General features: G+C 38.4%; 1 protein-coding gene across 2 annotated transcripts in view; it reads left to right on the forward strand.

Annotated features, from left to right (window-relative positions):
• Positions 1–23,499, forward strand: part of ZNF385B (zinc finger protein 385B) — a 317,392-nt gene extending 293,893 nt beyond the window's left edge. For both annotated transcript variants that reach the window (XM_081241867.1, XM_081241868.1), the window contains 4 exons: positions 19,508–19,756; positions 20,549–20,727; positions 21,305–21,406; positions 23,057–23,499. In XM_081241867.1, coding sequence (XP_081097993.1) covers positions 19,508–19,756; positions 20,549–20,727; positions 21,305–21,406; positions 23,057–23,275 — 749 coding nt within the window. In that variant the 3' untranslated portion in view covers positions 23,276–23,499. The remainder of the gene's footprint in view (positions 1–19,507; positions 19,757–20,548; positions 20,728–21,304; positions 21,407–23,056) is intronic.
• Positions 23,500–23,857: the final 358 nt, after the last annotated feature.

Below are 23,857 nucleotides of genomic sequence, written 5' to 3' on the forward strand. Positions count from 1 at the left end.
CCATACATTTTACTTCTAACATCTTGCAAAACAAATTCTTAGTGTGCAAATTTTATTTTGTTTCTTGTATGCTATTAATTACTTCTCTAGAAATTATGTTCTTTTTCTTTTAAATGTGAAATGACAGAATTCTTGTCACAATAGAGATTATTTTATTCCTTGCTTTCAAAAATTTGAACTTCGGTCAGAGTCTTATGATTTTTGCCCATTTAACTAGCAAAATGACCATATCTAAGTTAAAATAATTTGTCTTCCCAAGCACAATATCTTTGTTCTTAGCTCTCTGTTAAAAAATAAAATATTTTTACTCAATGTGGAAATTAATTAGTGTACTACATTTTGAGTTAAAGAAAAGTTATTTATTTTACTCTTTTCAAAAAAAATTTTACCCAGGTTTTTGACTAACCCATAGACTCAATGTTTAATATCCAGTAAAAAAAATTTTTAAGTACTTTGAAAAATCATTAGCAGATGTTCTGTTTATATTATTTTATGGCATTTTAAATGAGAACCCTTTTGGAAAACAACATCATAGAATAAATCAAGAACCATAAAAATGTTCATTCCATTAGACCAATTAATTCCTCTTCCTGTAGTTTACATCAAGGAAATGATCCTAAATACAAAGCAAGAAAAATAAAATGATATACATGAAGACACTCATCACAACATTATTTGTATTAGTGAAAACTGAAAACAAGATGATCAATACTAGGGAAATTATTTAACTAAAGTACTTATACCCAATAGAATATTATGCAGCTTTAAAGTAAATAAAAGTAACAACATGAAACAAGAGTGTAATACATTAAATCAAAAAGTTACAAAATATATTAAATCAAAAGTTACAAAATGGGGCTTCCCTGGTGGCTCAGTGGTTGAGAGTCTGCCTGCCGATGCAGGGGACACAGGTTCATGCCCCGGTCCAGGAAGATCCCACATGCCATGGAGCGGCTGGGCCCGTGAGCCATGGCTGCTGAGCCTGTGCGTCCAGAGCCTGTGCTCCGCCACGAGAGAGGCCACAACAGTGAGAGGCCCGCGTACCGCAAAAAAAAAAAAAAAAAAAAAAAAAAAAAAAAGTTACAAAATGGTTTGTTGGTACCTGTATTTGTACATATTTATTGAGCCCCCTCTGGATAGGGGCTTGATAGTCCCCTCATGCTAGGCACTGGGTATATGATAGTGAACCAGGCAGACCTGGGCTTTGCCCTCATGAAAGCATATTGTCTGGAAGGGTAATACTGAACAAATGATAACAAGGTTGATGAAAAGAAGGGGACGCTGACCTAGTCTGGGAATGAAGGGAAGGCTTAAGTAGGGGATTTAAGCTCTCTCTACCTAGTGGGAAAGAAGATGTTAGCCAGGCAAACAAAGGCTCTGGTTTAGGGGTGGAGGGGAAGAGGATTCTCTTCAGAAGGACCAGTACCCCATACAACTTGAGATGTGAAAGACTGCCCTGTTTAAACACCTGAAGCAATGAAAGGACACTTGGGGACAAGAAAAGGAATTTAGGATGTTGGTAAGGAAGTGGTTGAAATGATGGCTAGGGACACAAATGAAGGCAGAATGGAGTGATGGGTATAAACACAGAGATTCTTAACATCTTTTTGTGCCATGTATTCCTGTGGCTGACTAGTGAAGCCTATTCTCTGAATGGTGTTTTTACATCTGTAAAATGAATTCCAACCAGTTGTCAATCTTTGTTATGATATGGTAATATAGCAATAATGCATTTAATAAGATCTAACAGGTCTAATATCTGCCATAATTTTGAAATGTTGACAAACATAAACAGTATTTTAACCTTTCTATAACAACTGTAATATCTGATGAAAATATCTGACTTCTATGGGTGACAAAGTTAAATGTACTACCAAGACTGCTGTAGTTTGTTGCCTTCATTTATAATTGAAGGGATAGGATACATTTCAATTAGAGATAAATGAAAATATTTATATTTTTTTATCATCCAAGTTCATGGATCCTGTGAACTCATGGACCCCTTGGAAGTCCACAGACCCCAGGTTAAAAACTCCTGTTTAGTATGAGAGGATAATGGGGTTTTTTTTCTCTGTTCTCCGTAGACTATGTTACTTGCATAATAGCTTCATCTAATGACTTGATGAAGTTTATATACCTTGGGGCACAGGTAGGATGGGAAAGAAACTCATAGCCATTTGTTTTGTATTATAGTTGGGAGGCTCACAGTCTGCAATACAATGTCATATCTCTTTCTTGTTCAATTTCCTCATGGTCACAGTCATAAGTCCCCACGTTGCAGTATCCCTAAGGGACCTCATATGATGAGACACCCCAGGCAAACCCCTTTGGAGGCCCAGGCCTCTTGAATTAATCTCACTTTTTTTTTTTTTTACATACGTGGGCCTCTCACTCTTGTGGCCTCTCCCGTTGCGGAGCACAGGCTCCGGACGTGCAGGCTCAGTGGCCATGGCTCACGGGCCCAGCCACTCCGCAGCATGTGGGATCTTCCCGGACCGGGGCACGAACCCGCGTCCCCTGCATCGGCAGGCGGACTCTAGACCACTGCGCCACCAGGGAAGCCCTAATCTCACTTTTTAAAGGAGACTTTTTGTGGTCAACAGACTTTCTCCTGCAACCTATAGGTCTTAGATGTAAAGCTGGCTTTGACAACTTTGCAATAAAGCAGCATGTTGAATTTAAGTAGAAATGCTAGATTCAAAATGTAAAAGTATGATTGCCTTTTAGCAATATATTTTTAAAGGGTTAGTAGTTTTCTTACACCTGAGCAGTCCAGCCGCTGAATGTCTGCATAGTGTCATTAGGGCAGCAGTACCCAGTTAGGTCCATAAAGAGTAAAAGCCCATCTCCCTATCTCCCTGGAAGCAGCCTGAGGCAATAAACTTGTTGGCTGACAGTAATTTCTAAAATATTTTCTCTATTAGATAAAGATATATTTTTTTAGATGAGAGACTCAGTTTCCTCAATACCTCTCAGGCTGACCTTTCCGTTGACAGTGTGAGTGGCACCCTGCCTGGAGCATCAAAGCTAAACCCTTAAGTCTGCATCTAGAGAGGAAGAAGGTGGGAGGAGCAGAATTCACATGTTTCCCTTGTACCTTGTGAATGTTTCCTCTGTGAAGGGCCATTAGTTTAGAAGAAAAAGAACCTGCTCCTCATTCCACCTAGAAAATTAGTTTTTAATCTTATTCCTGGCTTTTGAATCGCTACTGGACCTACTCCCTGAGGGATTTGATTTGAGTGACATGAGTTACTTATTCTATTTTCCATAATAAAGCTGCCTCAGAAATAACTGTTTCTCATCTCTTGGTGACAAATCAGAAAAGGGGCAATTTTTCAACCTGAAGAAGTTGAAATATGATTTCTCTATTGTACAAGTCAAATGGCTGGAAAACTATACAAAATAGAAGAAAGCTGTTCATTAGATTTAAGCTCTAGCAAACAAGCCCTCTTTTGTGCTTGCTTAGAAGTGACAAGTTCACTAATGTCAGTGCCAGCTCACTGATACAGAGTGTAGGCTGCCAGCTTCCAACATGGAGATATTTGGAGATGCTACTGTTTTATCTGAGTGTGAGACTGGCAGCTTCTGATCTCCAACAAAGTGGCACAGGGGACAATGGGGGCAGTTGTCATGTGGTACTCAGACAAGGAGGGTAATGACTGTCATTTCACTGGGCCACAAAATCACTGCAGGGTGTAGCCCAATGGCGAGAATCTGATTGACTTAGGCTTTCATATGGAAAGGGCAGGAATACCCTAGGTCAGGATTGAGACTGGCAGAAAATTATAGCACAGGACCTGTTTTGAACTTACAAAATTAGTCACCTGACTTTCATGGGTCCTAAGTTACTTAAAATAAATAAGCTTTTTTGTTTTTTTAACATAAGGGCATACAGATTCTGATTCAGTAGAGTCACTTTCATTTATAGATCATTTCCCCTGCTTCCAGGATTAGTCTGAAGGCCAAGATATGAAAATTAGACAACAACATAGTTAATTAGGAATTAGCAAGCTTCATGGTGATAAACCGTGCTTGCAGATACAGGGTTTCTGGAATTTAGCTAGAGGCATGGTAACATGGCATTGGATGGGAAGGACCCACCAGCATCAAACTGGCCCAATGTATAATATTTTAGTGCTCTGAGAATTTCAAAAACTAGCTTTAATTTCCATGTCGGTCCTTGACTTCTTGATGTTTCTGGGATTGTCATGCAAGTCCTTTGCTTTGTTTTCCACACCTGCAAAATGGCATAAGCCATATAGAGATTTTTTTCCATTTCCAAAGTGGTCCAGCAATTCACCCTCAAGTGGGGCATTGAGATCAAACATTTTCCAACAAGAAGTCCTGTGACTATCAAAGCAAGTGAGCTAAATAGCAGGTGTTGTGAGATAAGTCAGACAATACTATATTATGTGGGTAACCCTTGGGGACACTTGGAATTACATCAAGTCTAAATGAGGCATCTAGCTGGAGGAAGCCTAAATGGGTGACTAAAGGACTTCCAGTATACTGGGTCAGTCTCAGGCCACCTGCTAAAGGTTATGTGCCTTGGGGATTTGGGTTGATCATGAATGGTATCATCACTAAGGTACAAAGCCTGCATAATGACACCTTCAGTGATGGACATCTGTTATCTAAAGGGTGGGGAAAATTAAATAATACCACAAGACATAGTACTTGGAATTCCTTGAAGGACATTATTGCATAAATATATTGATTGTGTAATTGTTGATAACTCAGATGAATATAGTACGATGTAATTTGTTACTGACTGCTTACAACATTGGTCAGGTGGGTTGTTGGGCTACAAACCTCTGATGAGTTTCCAAACATAAAACCCATGAGAAACATTGCCAGAGACCAGGACATCAGTTAAGTTGCAAAGAGGACTGGCTATACTTTTGTGATATTTGTGTTTTCACATATACTTTAGATTTTCTGGCAAAGGTACATGCTTAATATTTATATGTAAGTTTGTATAGGATTCTTAGTAAAGGAGATAATGATATCCATATCCATATTTGTTCATTTTATCAAACCTCAAAATAGTGGACCTGGCAAAAAGGAATGTGTTTGTTGTTATGCCTCTGTCCTAGTACACTTCAAGGAGATGTCTTTCTTAAGAGAATTGTTTCAACCTCAAAGGACATTAAATATTGATTGCTTGCATATATATATATATGTATATATATATAATCTTTGGAAACAATAATACAAGTATTTTACATAATCAACAGATGAAATGTATTTATCTGTTCTATCTATTCATTTTACTAGTTATGATTCAGCTATTAACAGTGAATTTTTCTAGTATTTTTACTTGTGAGGCTAGAAAGCACTGCAATGAATTGAACATTCCTTATTTCAACAAATTTATTGCCCACCTATGGTTTTCTGTATACTGGGCCCCAAACTGAATTAAGATATTTTTCTAGGATGCAAGAATATCTCTATCCTGGTAATAAATTACCAGGATAAAATGTGTGAAAGTGTGAAAAAATTATAGTTAATGTAAGATCAAAATATAATTATATGAAAAGGATTATTGAGAACATAGAGCAGGGAAGGAGGGGGAAAGACTTGGAGAGTAGACTAGAAGTAACAAGACCTATAAAGAAGTTTTATGATAATCCAGGGAGAATAAATGAGGGCCTGAAGTGAGGCAGTGGGCACATGGTAGATGCTGAATAAATGTCTGCTGGATGAAAATGTGAATAAGACTGATAGAAGAGGTATTTAGAAGATAGTATCAATAAACTTTGGTCACTCATTAAATGTAGAAAGAGGGAAGAATAAAAGAGGGAAGAATTCAAGAGTCTTTGCTGACAATTCTAATATACAACTGTAATGTCATCAATTGATATGGGGACTGCTTGGACGGGTCCCTATGTGGAGCAGCTCATCCATTCAGTATCAGACATGTTGAGTTTGAAGTACCCAGGAAATATCTAGAAACAGATGTCCCACCGACTGTTAGGGAAAAGGGGGTCTTGAGTCTGTGAGGAAGGTAGAGATTTCACCTATCGATTTTGGAATCTATGTCAATGTAGTAGAGGAAGTCATTGGAGTGAATTAGATCACATAATACTCAAGAAGAGGACAAGAACTGACCTTGAGGAGTGCCAACACTTAGGGGCAGGCAGAAGAATAGGAGCTGTTGAACAGGTCCTGGAATTAGCTGTTCTTGAGGCTGAAGGAGAACCAGGGAAGGGCAGAGTTGTGGACATCAAGTGGGGAGAGCATTTCAGGAAGGAACTTGTGCCCAGTGCAAGAGAAGACTGAAGGGAGACCCCTGGCTTCTGCAGGAGGGTAAGGATGGACAGGAAGAGAGGAAGTGGAAAGGGCCACCTCACAGGACCACTTCAAATTCAGCGCCAAGGAGAAGGCAAATGGAAAGTTCCAGGAGTGAACCAAGTTAGGGAATGACTTTGGAACATGGAAGTTTTAGCATTTTGTAAACAGAAAGGACCCCATAGAAACAAAGTAGTTAGAGCTATAGGAAAGATAGACAAGATTAAAAGATAGAGAGTCCAGGTGGAAGCAGATACCTTTTCCTCAGAGATGCAAACAAAATAGGTACAGAGGGAAGAAACTGTAACATCAGTGGTAAACTCATCGAGCTTCCCCATTTCTCTCAGAAATAGGAGACCAGACATTTGCTCATGAGAGATTTGCAGTATTAATAGAGGACTTAAGAAAAAGGGTAAAGCTTCCATGGGGAAGCTGACTGACTGTGTATATTTCCCTTATACTATCACTGTTTTCCCACTTGTCTGATTTATTGACCTGTTCTCCAGGTATATAACTTTTTCACTGTATATGTTTCTAATTAAGCAAATCTAATCTGTAAGTTTACAGAATTTAAAAATAAGTGTGTGTGGTTATTACATTACCAAAAGAGCTCTGCTTTCAAAAACGTCTTTTAAAAGGTGCATTCAAATTATTACTAAATTTTCCAAGATCTTTTTGCCATCACCTTCCAAGAAAACATCTAATAAATAAAGGGAGGCAAAAATAATCTGAACATTATCTGCAATATAGTCTTTTCTTCCTACTCACTTAACAGATGCAGTCCTGTTAGACTACAAATGAACCCTCCTTTCTTTGTGCATCCACTGATATAGCGATGATGCTCTAGTGTCTGTACATCTCTAATTACATTTTGTCTTGCAAAGAACTCCAAGGTACCAAACTGGCTTATTCATCTTGCAGCTCATGTGCTGCTGCTTTATTTTCCCCCTGCAAATCCATTACCTATCTTAGTAGAATTCTACCTTAAACGTTAAAATATCTGTCATCAGTTAGTGGTTTCTATCACTTGTACTGTGTCAAAATGTAGATAAGGAGGAGACAAGTGAGGCAAAGGCTTAAGAAGTCTTCTGCAGCACATGAGTTGACATACATACAGGTTTGCAGTGTTTCTTTGTCTGGTGCAGAGCCCCATGGGCTTTTCAGCTTCATTTCTCACAAGACCACGCTAAGAAAATAGGTCCTCTGGGGACTTCCCTGGTGTTCCAGTGGTTAAGAATCCGCCTTCCAATGCAGGGTACGTGGGTTCAATCCCTGGTCAGGGAACTAAGATCCCACGTGCTGCTGGGCAACTAAGCCTGTGAGCTCTAGAGCCCATGTACCACAGCTACAGAGCCCACACGCCACAACTAGAGAGAAGCCTGCACACCTCAACGGAAAGATCCTGGGTGCAGCAACTGAAGACCCTAAAAAAATAATAATAATAGTAGATTAAAAAAGAAAAACGTAGGTAGGTCCTCTGACTGACACCCATTAATTTCTCGTTACTGAGAAAGTAGGAAGATAAAGCAGAAGAGAATGATTTCAGAATTCCGTATCAAAGTGAACTAACTTGCTTTAATGAGTGTTGAGCAGTAATCTGGGCATTGCTTTGTTTTATGAAACAATAATGAGATGCTAGACAAGGTGCTTGTGAAAAAAGGAAAGAATATGACCAGCAGTCCTTTCACTGCATGTCTCTGTTGCCTAATCCTTTTAGTACAATACTAAATATAAAAAGAAAAATTATTGTAAAAACTGACAAGCAGTATCCTTCAGTGACCTCAGAAAGCACAAAGTATGATTCTCTTGAAATTGTAGCCTTGGTTTCCTGAGCACTTTTCTCAAGTTTTGGAACTCCTTTGATATTCTGGAACGCTTATCTTGGAAAGACGTTGGTAGGTGTCAGTGAACAAGGCTCATAGTTTTTCGAAAACTCTCTGACAAATGGTAGATGACTACACAATAAACAGAAAACCTGTTGCATTTTCACTGAAAGCAAAATACACATATTAAAACTCTATTCAAAATTTGTCTTTTAAAACCATAATGATAAAAATAATATACAAGTGAATGAATAATATTGCTCCTAAAATATTAAAAATTATAATCGTTGCTTTAGGGCCTGGGGTGTGAGCTCAGATTGTCCAGTTGTGGTGATTTACTTGTAAAGACTGGTACACATTTTTTTTTCAGTCAAAAGACATGGATTTAGATATCCACAGCCCCTGAGTATGGAACAGAACCCATGACCTTGATCTCATTAGCACTAACTGTGAGTCACTTGAGCTTAGGCCCCCAAACTATTACCTTTCATTGTGTCATCCACCTGAAGCCCTTGCCTCACCTTTACGATCTTCTTGGTTCTCAGAGCCCGAGGAGGAAATGGTAGTATTTTGCACATTTTCAGATCACTTAAGTCACTTGCTTGAGGTTTATTAGTCAGGAATGGAATTACGCATAGCCAAGTTTTCCTGGCTGAGAGACCAGGAAGTTTGGTTACCATCCTAAATACCATTATCTCTAATCTCAGTGAATGATCCCACCACTATTCACCGAGTGTTCATGGCAAAACCTTGGTAGTAATCGTTGATTCCTCTCTTTCTCTGACACCTCACATCTAATCAGTCGGTAAGTCTGGTGGTTTCTACCCACAGATATATCCTGAACGTACTGCTCACTTTTCTACTACCACCCTGGTCGAAACCACCATCGGCTCCCTATGGACAGCTACATTAGGCTCCAAACTCATCTCCATGTGGTTATTCTTGCACAAGCTCTTCTCCCCATAGCAGTCAAAATGATCTTATGAAAACATGACTCAGATCACCTCTCTCTCCTGCTCAGAAATCACAGATTACATCCAGATTTCTCTCATGCTTTATCAGACCGTATGTGATCTTGGCCCTGGTCGCACCGCACAGCCTGCATTCACACTCTCCCCACTCACCTTGATCTTGCTTGCTTCATTTCAAGGTTTTTGTACTTGCTATGCTTTCTTCCTGGAATGCTCTTCTTCCCAGAATTCCTGTTATTTCATTCAAGTGTCTGTCAAATATTACCTCTTCAGGCAGGCTTGAACTGACTCTATTACCATGCCATGCTTTATTTTTCTTCTTAGCATACTTAATACTATGAGACTATATATATATATATATATATATATATATATATATATATATACACACACACACACACATATGCATATATATGTATGTATTACACACATATATACATATATATCATATATATGTATATATATGATATATACATATATGTATATATTATACACATATTTTATATATAATTTTATGTGATTTTATATATAATATGTAAAATATAAACATGTTTTATACATGCTTATATATATTTAACATATATTTTATAAATGTATATATAACAAAAGCATATGTGTATATGTGTAAATATACATATATACTTTTCTGCCTTTCCCACTAGAAAATTAATTTCATTGAGTCAAAGATTTGGTATATATTATACACATATATTTTCACCTCTAACTTCAGAGCCTAGAATAGTGTATACCATATCACAGGTATGCAATAATTATTAAATTTGTTGCAGAGATAGATGGTTATTTCCTTATGATATATTCTTAGATGGGACTTACTTGGTGAAATGGTATGAACTTCACATACATCTCAGAATGGTTATGCTGCTTTACACTCCCGTCAAGCAGGCACTATATCTTATCTTCCCCTCGCTTATAATTTTTAAATCTTTGCCATTTCTCAGTGGCAGAAAATGATACCTATTAGTAGTTGTAATTTGTACAGCTTGATAAGTCAAGACATGTGTTATCAAAAGCAAAAATGCAAGGAAAGTTTTACTTCACATAGAGAATCAGAGACCTTCTTTGTTGGGAAATTAGTCAAGAAGTGAGAACTCAAAGAAGAAAAAACACCTAAGCAAAATTTTGCTTGAAATGCCTTCTTTAAAAGATATTGTCTTTTGCTTTCCTAGGTTACATGCAAAGTTGCAACCTTAAAGAAACTGTATTAAAACATTTATTTGTCTGGTTCTCAGCAAGGTTTGCCCATAATGTGCTATGCTTTGTATGGCATCATTTAACAAAGATATACAAAGATAATACCATCCACTCAGCTTTATTCAACAGTGTCAGGCCTTCAAGAAAGTATTACTGAGATTGAGCATTCTTAGTCTCTACTCCCTCAAAACAGAAGAGCAATAAGACACTGGCTCAGGATTCAGAAGACTGTATTTGAATCCATGCTCTACCATTTAGTAATTCAATGACCTGTGGGAAGTAACTTAATCTGTCCAAGCCTTGGTTGTTTTTCTTCTTGAACAATTGTAGTTACAATACATTTTGAGAGAGAAAATCATACCATTACCTGGGAGATGATTTGTAATATATGTATCTGACAAAGGACTCCTGTTTGGACTATATAAAGAATTCCTATAAATCAATAAGAAAAAAGCTGAGAATCTACTGTTTAAAAAATGGGCGAAAAATTTGACCAAGCACTTCACAAAAGAGGATATACAATTAGCCTATAAAAATGTGCAAAAAAGGCTTCCCTGGTGGCACAGTGGTTGAGAGTCCCCTGCCGATGCAGGGGACGCGGGTTCATGCCCTGGTCCAGGAAGATCCCACATGCCACGGAGAGGCTGGGCCCGTGAGCCATGGCCGTTGAGCCTGCGCGTCCGGAGCCTGTGCTCCACACTGGGAGAGGTCACAACAGTGAGAGGCCTGCGTTCCAGAAAAAAAAAAAAAAAAGGCAAAGGTGTTCCATATCATTAGTCATTAGGGAAATACAAAATAAAACCAAAATAAGGTACCACCACAACTCCACCAGAACTGCTAAAATCAAAAGGACTGAAAACACTGATACTATTTGTTAGAGCAAATGTGGAACAATTGGTATTCTCACACATTGCTGGTAGAAATATAAATCAGTACTACCATTTTGGAAAACTCTTCAGAATCTACTAAAGATATATATATCTATATAGACATAGATATAGATAACATAAATGAGTATCTATGTCTACCAAAAACATTTATAAGAATATTTATAGTAGCATTACTCAAAATAGCCAAAAACTGAAACATTTCAAATGCTCATCAATAGTAAAGTAGATAAATAAATTGTGGCATAGTCATACAATGTATACTATCCAACCATTAGGAAAAATACAAACTTCTATGTGCAACAATATGGATAAATCTCATAGACATAATGTTGTGTGAAAGAAGCCAGGCATAAAATAATATATACTGGGTGATTCCATTTATATGAAGTTCAAAAATAGGCAAAACTGGGGCTTCCCTGGTGGCGCAGTGGTTGAGGGTCCACCTGCCAGTGCAGGGAACACGGGTTCGTGCCCCAGTCCGGGAGGATCCCACATGCCGCAGAGCGGCTAGGCCCGTGGGCCGTGGCCGCTGAGCCTGCGCGTCCGGAGCCTGTGCTCCGCCACGGGAGAGGCCACAGCAGTGAGAGGCCCACGTACCGCAAAAAAAAAAAAAAAAAAAAAAAAGGCAAAACTGATCTAAATTGATAGTGATAAGAATGGTGGTTATCTATGAGGAGAGGGGGAGTATCAACTGCTTGGGGGTTCAATGGAGCCTTCTAGGGTGGAAGAAACATTCTATATCTTTATATCTTATATATCAATATCTTGTATCTTCTTTATATCTATGTTTACACAAATGTATACATATGTATAAATTCATTAAAATGTATGTACCTTACAGTATATAAGTTATACCTCAATAAAAAAGAAATAAAAAGGTACAGATAGTAAAATGTCTACCTCATTAGAGTGTATGAAAAATAAGTGAGATAATGAATATAAGTTCTTACCATACTGCTTGGTCTATAGTGAGTATTCAATTAGTGTCAGCTATTAATTTGTGACTATTATTGCTGCTTTTACTATCACTCGAAGATATAACTGCCTGGAGCAGCTATTTGGCCATTTTTTTTTTGTTCTACATAAAAGCAAACTTCTTGAAATAAGGATTGAGCCCCTGAATTCAGCTTCTAAGAACCATGCTCCAACCAACTTAACAGTATTAGTTGTGTATACAGACGTAGAAAACAAACTAATGGTTACCAAAGGGGAAAAAGGAGGATAAACTAGGAGTTTGAGATTAACATATACACACTACTATATGTAAAATAGATAACCAATGAGGACCTACTGTCCAGCACAAGGAACTATACTCAATATTTTGTAATAACCTATAAGGGAAAAGAATCTGAAAAGGAATAGATATATATGTATATATAACTGAATCACTTTGCTGGACATCTGAAACTAACACAACATTGTAAATCAACTATACTTGAATAGAATACACACACACACACACACACATATATATTAGTGTATAAAAGGAAGATTGTTATTATGGTAAAATTTACTTATCTAGTATAAAAATTTTAACTTCCAAAAATGCATTTAGTTCAAGGTTTTGTTCCCTTTTAGAATTAAGAATTTTATAAAAAAATTACCTTGAAACACAAATCATCATTAATCTTATGAAAAGGTATTCAAATCTGTTTAGTATAAAAATAAATGTAAATCAAACTGGCAGTGAGATACTGTATTACATCTGTCAGATTGGCAAAAACAATGGACGTTTAGGCTGGTAAAGGTACAGGGAAGCCAGCAATCTCTTACAAAGCTCTAAGAGTATTAACTTGTATAACCATCTGGAGGGCAATTTGGCAGTGTGCATCACAAGCTCAAAAATGTGCATGCTTTCTGATCCAGCAATTTCTCCTCAAAGTTTAGGTCCTGAGGAAACTATCAGATAAGTATACAGAGATGTCTGTACACAATGTTGTTTATATAAATTGTTTATCAAATATATGTGAATTCAGCAGAGTACAAACATGATTGCCTGTATACTCTGTTGAATCTTACTTTCTCATTCCTCAAAGACACTGTCAGATATCAGAAAGTCCAGTCTTATTTGAAACTTTAGGCTCTTATCCAGTTGCATACTCCCTTCCTCCTGGCTCAGGTTGGACCACGGGAAGAGGCATAACCTGCCCTTTCTTTCTTCCCCATCATATCATTTCTGATTCTTGCCCTTTCCAATTTTTAGGGATAGGAGAAGTAATTGGGAGGGGGGAGGGCAAATGCTGTTGTACATAAGACCAATCATTGATGCCTTCTCCATGGTAGGTGTCCAGATGCTTCTCAAGGACCATATGTAAGGTCTTCATGTGGTTCTTCCAATCCTTCCTCAGTTCCCACCACTCCTCAGGCTCTTGCTGCCAGGGTCCTGGTCATCAGCCTTCTTGTGTCTGTACCAATAACATGGTTCAAGCCTGGCCACCTTTCAAGATGTCCTGTTGACCCAAAGAAAACCCATTCGGCCATGCCAAACTGAGGTTGCACGTTCTTTGAGTTCTAACCATTCCCAGCCCCATCTCTCTCCAACCTTCCTTTCCTCTACCTCACCTAGTATGACGGGCAGATCACCAAGGCCTGAAGTTGTCTGACGGGGGAATGAAATGGAGGCAATAGAAGTCCCACTCAGTATCTTTTTAACATTAGTAAAAGTGCAAACCAGAAATAACCCGAACATCAAAAGATTTGTTGACTAAATTATAGTACATCCATATAAGTAAATATCATTTGGTTTTATAAATCATGATCCAATTCTATCTACATTTATTGACATGGAAAGATATTCTTGATTTATTGCTAAGCAACAAATGTTAGTTACAGAATATTATGTTTCTGTCTATTCATATGTTTGTTTAAAAAATAGTGTGGGGCTTCCCTGGTGGCGCAGTGGTTGAGAGTCCGCCTGCCGATGCAGGGGACACGGGTTCATGCCCCGGTCTGGGAGGATGCCACATGCCGTGGAGCGGCTGGGCCCGTGAGCCATGGCCGCTGAGCCTGCGCGTCCGGAGCCTGTGCTCCGCAACGGGAGAGACCACAACAGTGAGAGGCCCGCGTACCATAAAAAAAATAATAAATTAAAAAAAATTAAAAAATAAATAAAAAATAGTGTGGAGTAATAGATATCAAAACATAATCATTCCAGGTCAAGGATTGGCAAACTACTACCTGCAGGCTAAATCTAGCCTGCTGCCTATTTTTTGTAAAAAGAGTTTATTGAATCACAGGTGCAGGTGACTGCTTTCCTGCTGTAATACCAAAGTTCAGTACAAAGTTGAAACAGAGACAGTATGGCATACAAAGCCCACTATATTTACCATCTGGTGCTTTGAAAAAAAAGTTTGTTGACTTTTATTTTAGATGATAGAATCATGGGTGATTTTAATTTTTTTAAATGTTTGTCTGACTTTATTTTCTATATCAAGCATAAATTTATTGTATAAAATATGTATCTGTTAGTAAACTGTTGAAACCTGATTAGAAAAGACTTCTTATATTGATAACATTAAATCAAGAGGAAACTTCATAAGTGAAATAAAAATTTGATTATAGCTTCCAAAGTTCTACTTCAAAATAAGATCTATGATGTGGTTAGAATATTATTTTAATTGTTTTTAAAGTTAAGACCTATCAATGGACATGACTCTTCTATTTACCAACAGGATTAGTTTCTGAAAACTACTTTCAGACTTCTGGCATGTTCTTTTCATCTTCTGTGTTAGAGTATTAGTGCTCTGAGGCTGTATTTGAGTGAAATAGAGCTAATAAGCTGGGTTAATTTGAGTAAAATTTTTGGAGTAAAAAATAAGAGTGACACATAAATATTGAAAATGGACTTCCTTCACCTGGTTTATCAACTGGATATGAAAACATTTCCAAAAAGAGAGATTTTCAAAATGTTTAGAGCTTTGGAAAATAAGTGAGTCAGAGTGGGACCTCCCAAGAAGGCTACTTTGAAGAACTAAATTCACTTGGATGAATAAATTATGGATATTTGTTACAAAGGGCAATTCTGATGTAGCTTAGCAAATTTTGCTTCAAAATCCTGTCGGATAAAACCTTAGAAAAGGTGTTTGGTAATCAGGAAATAATTAAGACTCTCAGAAGCCCTGCTAATTAACATTAGTTGAGGGAATACTTGAAAATGGAATTCATATTAACCAGAAGTTCCAGGTGACATGCATCTTTATTAAAAGAAACAGAAGTAAACAGTACATTAATTAAACTTTCAAATACACACAATAAGAAGGCTTTAAAAATGCCAGTAAGGGCAGAGAAATAATATAATGGACTTTGATAAAAATATCAAACAATTAAAATGAGAAATAATAAAATTAGGCTTTGATGCTTATAAGTTTACAGATCCAGAAAGAATGCCACAATTTAAATAAATTATTGCATCAGGGACTTTCCTGATTTTAGGATCAGTCTTATTGACTATCTAGTATCAATACAGTAGCAGAATTACCTGCATATGATGGAGCCATTTACACATTTCCAAAGTCAAAATGCGTTCCTAATATTCTCAAAGATTAAGACTCTGACCTATCCAGGGCATAAAAACTAAAACATAATTTATCTAAATGTTAAATCATGTAAATCTTAATCACTCCACACCTCTTAATATTTTTTAAAAGGAAACCAGCTACCCTTAGTATCTAGTATCTACTTTAATAGTTTTAAAATATTCTCTGCCTTCTGACTCAGTCCATCTTTATAATAGTATCTCCCATTAAACCTGTTGCCATCTTCTAGCCTCACCTACCAGGTATTCACCAGCAAACCCCAAGCTTTCTAACACCTAAGCCTTTCCTCACATGTCCACTTCTAGCCATTCACTTCCTATTCCTTTTCACCCTATTCTATACTTATCTAAATCTGATCTTCAAAACCCATCTTCAAAACCTAGACAGAATGCTACTTCCTTTATGAAAAATGTCTTTCTTCCTAACCAAAAGTAATTACTTCCAATTCTATGCCCTCATGCCTCTTGCCAGTTTCTGTAAAAAATCAGAGATCTCTGAATGACTATCCATTTTCCTCTGCTAAACTATTACTTTCTTAAAGTCTACACCTACTTTATTTATTATCCTCTTCGGTGTCTAGCACATTGTCAGCAATTAGCATATTGTTAATATGCATTTGTTAATGAGTAAATGACCTCTTTTGAAAAGGAGATGTAAAAAGGAAATCTGTGTATTTTTTTCTTAAAGAAATAGGGATATAGAGAAAAAGATACAATTCTGTGCATCTTCTCAATGTAACCTGAATCAGATGATTGTTGAATAGTGTAGGTATTTTCGTTTAAGGCAAATATGCTTTAAAACTAAACTATAATAGTAAAACAAAGCAACAACTTTTTCACATCTCCAGGTGACTTATGTATGCCTTTTATAATGTTAATGCCTTATGAAGTCCTCTCTTTGTGCAGGAAGATTAATACATTACATGGTGAATATTTAGAGAAAATATCATGCTCACTTATGCTACTTATTAATCTGTGGGACATTATTTAATATTGATGAGCCTCAGTTTCCACATTTTTAAGGTAGGAATAATCGTTGTCAGCCTTATCTTTTTCACAAGTTTTTTGAAACTTTTTCACAAGTCATAAGTTGTAAGAGATAAAAAGATAATGTAAGTGATAGCACTTTGTAAATTATAAAATTCTATATAAGAGTATAAGAGAGAGATCAACATAAGGGACATTAAAATAGTGATATGAGTAAAAGACTGAGTAAATATCTAAAACATGTCAGATTCTTTAGATCGAATTTACATAAAATATCTTATGAAATGCTTGAAGCCAGGAAGGATTTTGCTATGCAATAACTTAAGATTCCATCACAAAATACTGAGCAATTCCATAGGGGCAAATCTTAAGATTACTGAATTATTTTGGTGCCTTGTGATTTCTATAAAATTGCAGATTCAGTCTGAGGGATCCTTCTAGATAAGAGAGTACCAGGCCTGAAATAATCTTCAATCTAATTTACTTACTACTACCATTTAGGAAGAATGATTTTACTTCTTTCTCTCATACTATTGAGGTCAGTTTAGTAAAAGTCTGAGATATTTTCCATCATACTTTGTGGCATCCTGAAGTTTTAATAAACTTGCTGAAAAGGAATATAGATTGTGAAAACCAAGGATTAAAAGGGATCTGAATATTCCTTTATTCCAAACACCACCCAGACCTGGAATTCATCTATAGTATCCCTGCTATGTCCAGTCTTGACATGGATGGATCCAGCTTGGAAAAAGGGATGGAAATCAACGGCTGATCCCTAAATCAATTAAGTAAAAATATGATCTCCCCTCACTTTTTTTTTTTGCCGTACGCGGGCCTCCCACTGTTGTGGTCTCTCCCGCTGCGGAGCACAGGCTCCGGACGCGCAGGCTCAGCGGCCATGGCTCACGGGCCCAGTCGCTCCGCAGCATGTGGGATCTTCCCGGACCGGGGCACGAACCCGTGTCCCCTGCATCGGCAGGCGGACTCTCAACCACTGCGCCACCAGGGAAGCCCTCCCCTCACTTTTGATGTGTGTGAAAATGTTGGTTTGCCCCACATAGAGAAGAGACACACAGAACCTCCCTGCTGTTTCCCTTGTCATTCCTTCCCTCTTGGTCATCCAGGTCCATGGTACATGGTTCCAAATTAGCTAGGGCAATTAACAAATACATTTTCAGTTTTAATTCCCTTTCTCTCTTTTTTTTTTTCTTCTTTTAATTAATTAATTTATTATTTTTGGCTGCATTGGGTCTTCATTACTGCACGTGGGGTTTCTCTAGTTGCGGTGAGCAGGGGCTACTCTTTGGTGCGGTGCGCGGGCTTCTCATTGCAGTGGCTTCTCTTGTCGCAGAGCACGGGCTCTAGGCACGCTGGCTTCAGTAGTTGTGGCACATGGGCTCGGTAGTTGTGGCTCATGGGCTCTAGAACGCAGGCTCAGTAGCTGTGGCGCACGGGCTTAGTTGCTCTGCAGCATGTGGGATCTTCCCGGACCAGAGAGCGAACCTGTATCCCCTGTATTGGCAGGCAGATTCTTCACCACTTTGCCACCAGGGAAGTCCCCCTTTCTGTCTTAATGAGAGTTTATCAGCATACCTACAGATATTTTCTAAGAGTAAGGCTCTACTAGGATTAAACTTGTGATGTATTTTGCAGTTGCCCTAGAAGTTCCAGCTTCTTTCCCAGAGGAGCCACTGAACAGAGGCTGTCTTGAATAGCAGATGAACCGTGAAGTGTTAGATTCTGTTAAAGTCACTGTGACACCTCTTAGAGCCTGCACATGGGCCTCAAGGATTATAAACATTTAGCAGCTACATGATCAAAATGCCAAGATGTCTGTAAATGATTTGGCTAATCCTCATATTGTGCTTGTGGTTAATGTCATTATTTAAAACTTATGATTCAGACGGGCAGTAATTAATAAGTATAATGAATGGAATCTCTAAATCTTGTATTTTGGATAAATCGCATTGCCATTCAAAGAGCAGCAAAAACTTAACTAATCATAACCAAAATTAACCATGTTTCTTCCCTCGCCTCTGCCCTACACCTGAAGGTTAAAATTTAACTTGGTGTAAAAATTGAATTTTAACTTTATGTTCATGTCATAATTAAAATATGAATAGTCAAATGAAACTACCATTACCTGTCTTATTTCATGTTACCATTATATCATTTAATCAGATTGGAAGGTAGCTGGTTTCCCTATCTATTAAAGGAACATAATTTACAACTCAGGGATATCAGACAGAAAGTTACCTGCTGCAAGTGGGAGAACAAAGTCACTTTTCGTGAGTCATCATGATCTTGGGGTGACCTGATACAGAAACCGATGCCATGGAGTTCTTTTTCAATCAAGCTCAATGAACTAAAATCTGCGCTGGAAAAAAATGCTACACATAGAAAACAAACTCATGGTTACCAAAGGGGAAAGGGGGGTCAGGGAGAGATATATTAGGAGGTTGGGATTAACATATACACACTACTACATATAAAATAGATAACCAACAAGGACCTACTGTAGAGCACAGGGAACTCTACTCAATATTCAGTAATAACCTATATGGGAAAAGAATCTGAAAAAGAATGGATACATGTTTATGTATAACTGAATCACTTTGCTGTACACCTGAAACTAACACAACATTGTATTGATAAATCAACTATACTCCAATATAAAATAAAAATTTTAAAAAAACTACATCTAGAAATCAGATTTCTATTTTTAATTCCTTTATGTCAATTTGTCTGTGTCTGTATGGTATATGAGGCCTTAACATTCTCTCTTTGTGTCTCTCTTAGAAGACAAAGGGAAGTTGAAAGTCAGCAGTTCCAGTCAGGCATCAAGCTCTGAAGGTGGCTCATTTCTCCTCAAACCTGGTACAACACCCCTGCCACCCGGAGCAGCCACTTCTCCCTCCAAGAGCACAAACGGAGCTCCTGGTACTGTTGCTTCTGAATCAGAAGAAGAAAAAGCCAAAAAATTACTTTATTGTTCACTATGCAAAGTGGCTGTGAACTCCCTGTCACAGCTAGAGGCACACAACACAGGTTAGCATCTATCGTTTAAATTTAAATAATGTTTATAACAAGATCCACCTTTTCCCATCAGAATACCTTATCTTTTGTTGTTCAAACATTAGGTTTCTTCAGTCTTCTCTACTTTTTTGATTCAAAGGAGTGATTTTAAGAAATGTACGATGTAACAACTTTAGAAACAGCAAGGCAAAAGTAGGTTGGGGATAAAACTTGTTCTGTTCTTTATTTTCTCAAAAGCATCTAATACTTCCCAAAACTCATTATGATGAAGTGACAGAAATGAAGACAAATATCTATGCACAATGTTCACTGAAACACACTTCTAAGAGAAAAAAAATGGAAACAACCTAATATTTCCTCAGTAGGGAAATGTTGAGCGAGTTATAGTCCCAATATGATAGAATATATTACTCAGCCATTAAAGTGTAATTATAATAAAATATGTATATGATTTGATATGTTAAATTTTGGGGATATTTAATTAGCATGATCCCAATTTTGAAAATACACTTTTCAGTATACCAAAAAAAGAAGCTGAAAAGAAATACACTAAAAGGATAAAAGTGGTTATCTCTGGGTGGTGAAAACAGAGGTAATGTTTGTTTTCTTATGCTTCTCTATGTTTTCTTTATTATATATACTCATGGTTTCCCATTTTTTTACAGTGAAAATGTGTTAAATCCATAATCAGCATTAAAACCATCATTAAAAAAAAGTCTTGGGAAGTTCAGCCTGAAGATAAACTTTTCAAGAGCTTCATATAGTTCGTAAATAGCTATTTAATATGTTTTCTTTCTGTCTTAGGATCTAAACACAAGACCATGGTTGAAGCTCGTAATGGGGCTGGTCCAATTAAGTCCTATCCTAGACCTGGATCAAGATTAAAGATGCAGAATGGCAGTAAGGGGTCAGGACTACAGAACAAGACATTTCATTGTGAAATCTGTGATGTTCACGTTAATTCAGAAATTCAGCTCAAACAGGTAATGTATCCTGAATTAGTAGTCACTGTCGCTTGGTGTCACCCTTTGACTATGTATCTCCTAATCTATATAATGGTTCTCACTTTGCTCACAGTTAAATTTCCTAACTTTATAGGATGCCTATGGTATACAACATACAGGCGCTATGTGGAAGAAAAAGTACCAAATATCTGTGCACCTACTATTACTATATGTCAGACTCTAGGCTTGGTGTTAGAGACCAATGAGCACAGCAGTCACCTGGAGCTTACAGTTGAGCAGGAACTTCTAAGATAGTAAATGTTCAGCCTGTCTTCCAAGGACCCAAAATCTGCTTAGGGAGACAGACTCATCAGTCACGGTGGTAATACCAGGCAAAGTCGGAGGAGTGCTATAGAGAAAGGAAAGGGAGAGAGGTGTTACAGTAGAGTGGGGAGCAAGTCTTAATTTAGAGAGTGTGGTGATCTCACCCACACCACCATGGAACCATGGACCTAGACCTGGGAATGGAGGAACCAACTACCTCGGTCTAGGAAATATATTTTACATGGCATAAAACTCACATGTAGATTCAGCTAATGCATCAACCTTTTTTCAGCACATTTCTAGCAGAAGGCATAAGGATCGAGTTGCAGGGAAACCACTGAAGCCGAAGTACAGCCCTTACAATAAACTCCAGCGGAGCCCAAGCATTTTAGCAGTAAGTTCACTTCACCTACTCGTCTATTTTGTGGGGCAGCCTTGCTGGCTGGGGCAGGCACTGTGGGTAAGGAGGGCCTGGGGTCTAATTGGTCCTGAAAGGGTTTTGAACTTAAAAAGCCCTCATAGAGAGAAGTTTTAGAATGAACTTAGTCCCTGCTGGAGGACACCTTGAAGTTTCCTTAGAAAAAAAGAAACTGAACCTCTTTAAGGGCTAATACCTTACTCTTCACCAGGACCTTTTCAAGAGATTCCATTCTTCAGCATATACAGAAAAGTAAAGGCTCAGGAACAAGGGCAATGATGCCTGAGGAATCTTGGAACATGTTAAACCTGGGGAAAGGGATTGCTTTCCAAACACAAAATCCATCTATTTAATATCCTCCTCCTTTCTGGGGTGTTCCCCCCCACCTCTTTCTATCTCTTTCTCCAGAAAGTACAGTGGCTGTGTGTATTCCTCTCTCTTTCCCTGTCTAGCAGGCATGTTGATAGTCAGCCTGTCTTACCTGCTCTCAAAATGTGCTATTTTCAGTTTCTTTGTAAAAACATTAAGGGCCTCCACCAATAGATGTCATATAAATACCCAGATGGATGGATTTCCTAGTCTCCCTGGGACTCAGCCCAGTGTGGTGTTCTGCTGAGGTTGAAAGCTGGGATTGGCCAGCTGAAGGCAATACTGACATTACCTCCAGTTTTTCCAAAGCTCAGTGGATGCTGCATGCAGGCATTATACGCATTAAGCAAATCCAGCTTGCAAAACTCCTCCTGATTGCAAAAGAGAGGGATTAAGGATTGATTTCTTCCTTCACAGGAAGATTCCACCTTGGGATTCCTTTTTTTTTTTTTTTGCCGTACGCAGGCCTCTCACTGCTGTGGCCTCTCCCGTTGCGGAGCACAGGCTCCGGACACACAGACTCCACGGCCATGGCTCGCGGGCCCAGCCGCTGCGCGGCATGTGGGATCTTCCGGGATAGGGGCACGAACCCGTGTCCCCTGCATCGGCAGGCGGACTCTCAACCACTGCGCCACCAGGGAAGCCCTGGGATTCCTTTTAAATAGAGAAAGTTTCTAGCCCATTTACAATCATTGCCAATGACAAATTTGAGTTAGCTGCAGTTTTTCAAGTAATACTTTTTAAGTGGCCAGAGAGGTGTAAACTGACTTTGTTTTCATGACTGTTCATGGGTCCCCAATGTCCCAAACTCCAGTTACCTAACCCAGTGAGGCTTTTTTAAGAGGTGAAGTAAAGGGTAATGCATATTCTCCAAAAAGCCTCTTTGTGTTTTAAAACAAGTCATTCGTTTGAATTGAGCTCCATAATCTAAGCAGGAAACCTTCTGGGTGTGTTTGTTTTTTCCTTGTGAGCAGCCGCATAAAATACTTTCAGTATCTATTCAGAGAGGCTTTCCTCTGTCCTAGTGCCCAGGGGCAAGGACCACCAGAAAAGAGTTGAAATGGAAACAAATCAAAGAAAAGGTATGCCAAGAGCCTTTGAAACCAGCTTTGTGAAAATAATCATGTCTTGACTTCTGAGAGTGAAGATTTTTAAATTTTGACTTCTGAATGTCGCTCTTTTCCTTATGAAAATATCTGTGCTGCTGTTATTCAAAACAATCTCCCCACCCCACTCCTGGTTTTCTCCCTCTATTAGGCAAAACTTGCATTCCAGAAGGATATGATGAAGCCTTTGGCCCCGGCCTTCCTGTCCTCGCCCCTGGCAGCGGCGGCGGCGGTGTCCTCCGCGCTGTCACTGCCACCCCGGCCGTCGGCTTCGCTCTTCCAGGCTCCAGCCATCCCTCCAGCTCTGCTGAGGCCCGGCCACGGCCCCATCCGCGCCACTCCCGCCTCCATCCTGTTCGCCCCGTACTAATGTCTGCAAGCCCCCAGACGGTTGAGGCCAGTAGGAAAATAGAGCAGGAAAGCCAAAAGGATTCAGCAGTTTGAGCATTTGGTGTTGCAGTGTCCCACCCAACTGCAAAATGCAGAGTACCACCTGAGCCCCAACTCCAAAGAGTAAGTCGCTAGATTCAAGAGTGCTTTTTGGGGCCGCTCCTATAATTTCAGAATCTGAGCAAGCAGAAGCTTTATCTCCCTCGTCCCTCCCCCTGCCCTACCCCATACAATTCGTGTATCTGAGATATTTAGTTTCTTGCAAATGTATTGGTCAGAAAAAAAAAAAAAAAAAAAAATATATATATATATATATATATATATATATATATATATATATATATATATACACATATATATCATTTTCTGACTATTTTTCCGTGGGTGTGATCTGGCTTAGAAAAAATATGGAATATTTTCCTGACAGACTTGAAAACTAGGGTCTTCCTCACACGTCTGTAAATAATCCTGGAATCCAACTGGGCACATTCTAGTGTGGAACAAAAATAGATGAACACAAGTGCTTACTTGTGGATACTATCTTACCAACGGATCACAGTGT

The sequence above is a fragment of the Mesoplodon bidens genome (assembly GCF_964165515.1).
Source record: "Mesoplodon bidens genome assembly, chromosome: 8".
Classification (NCBI taxonomy): Eukaryota; Metazoa; Chordata; class Mammalia; order Artiodactyla; family Ziphiidae; genus Mesoplodon; species Mesoplodon bidens.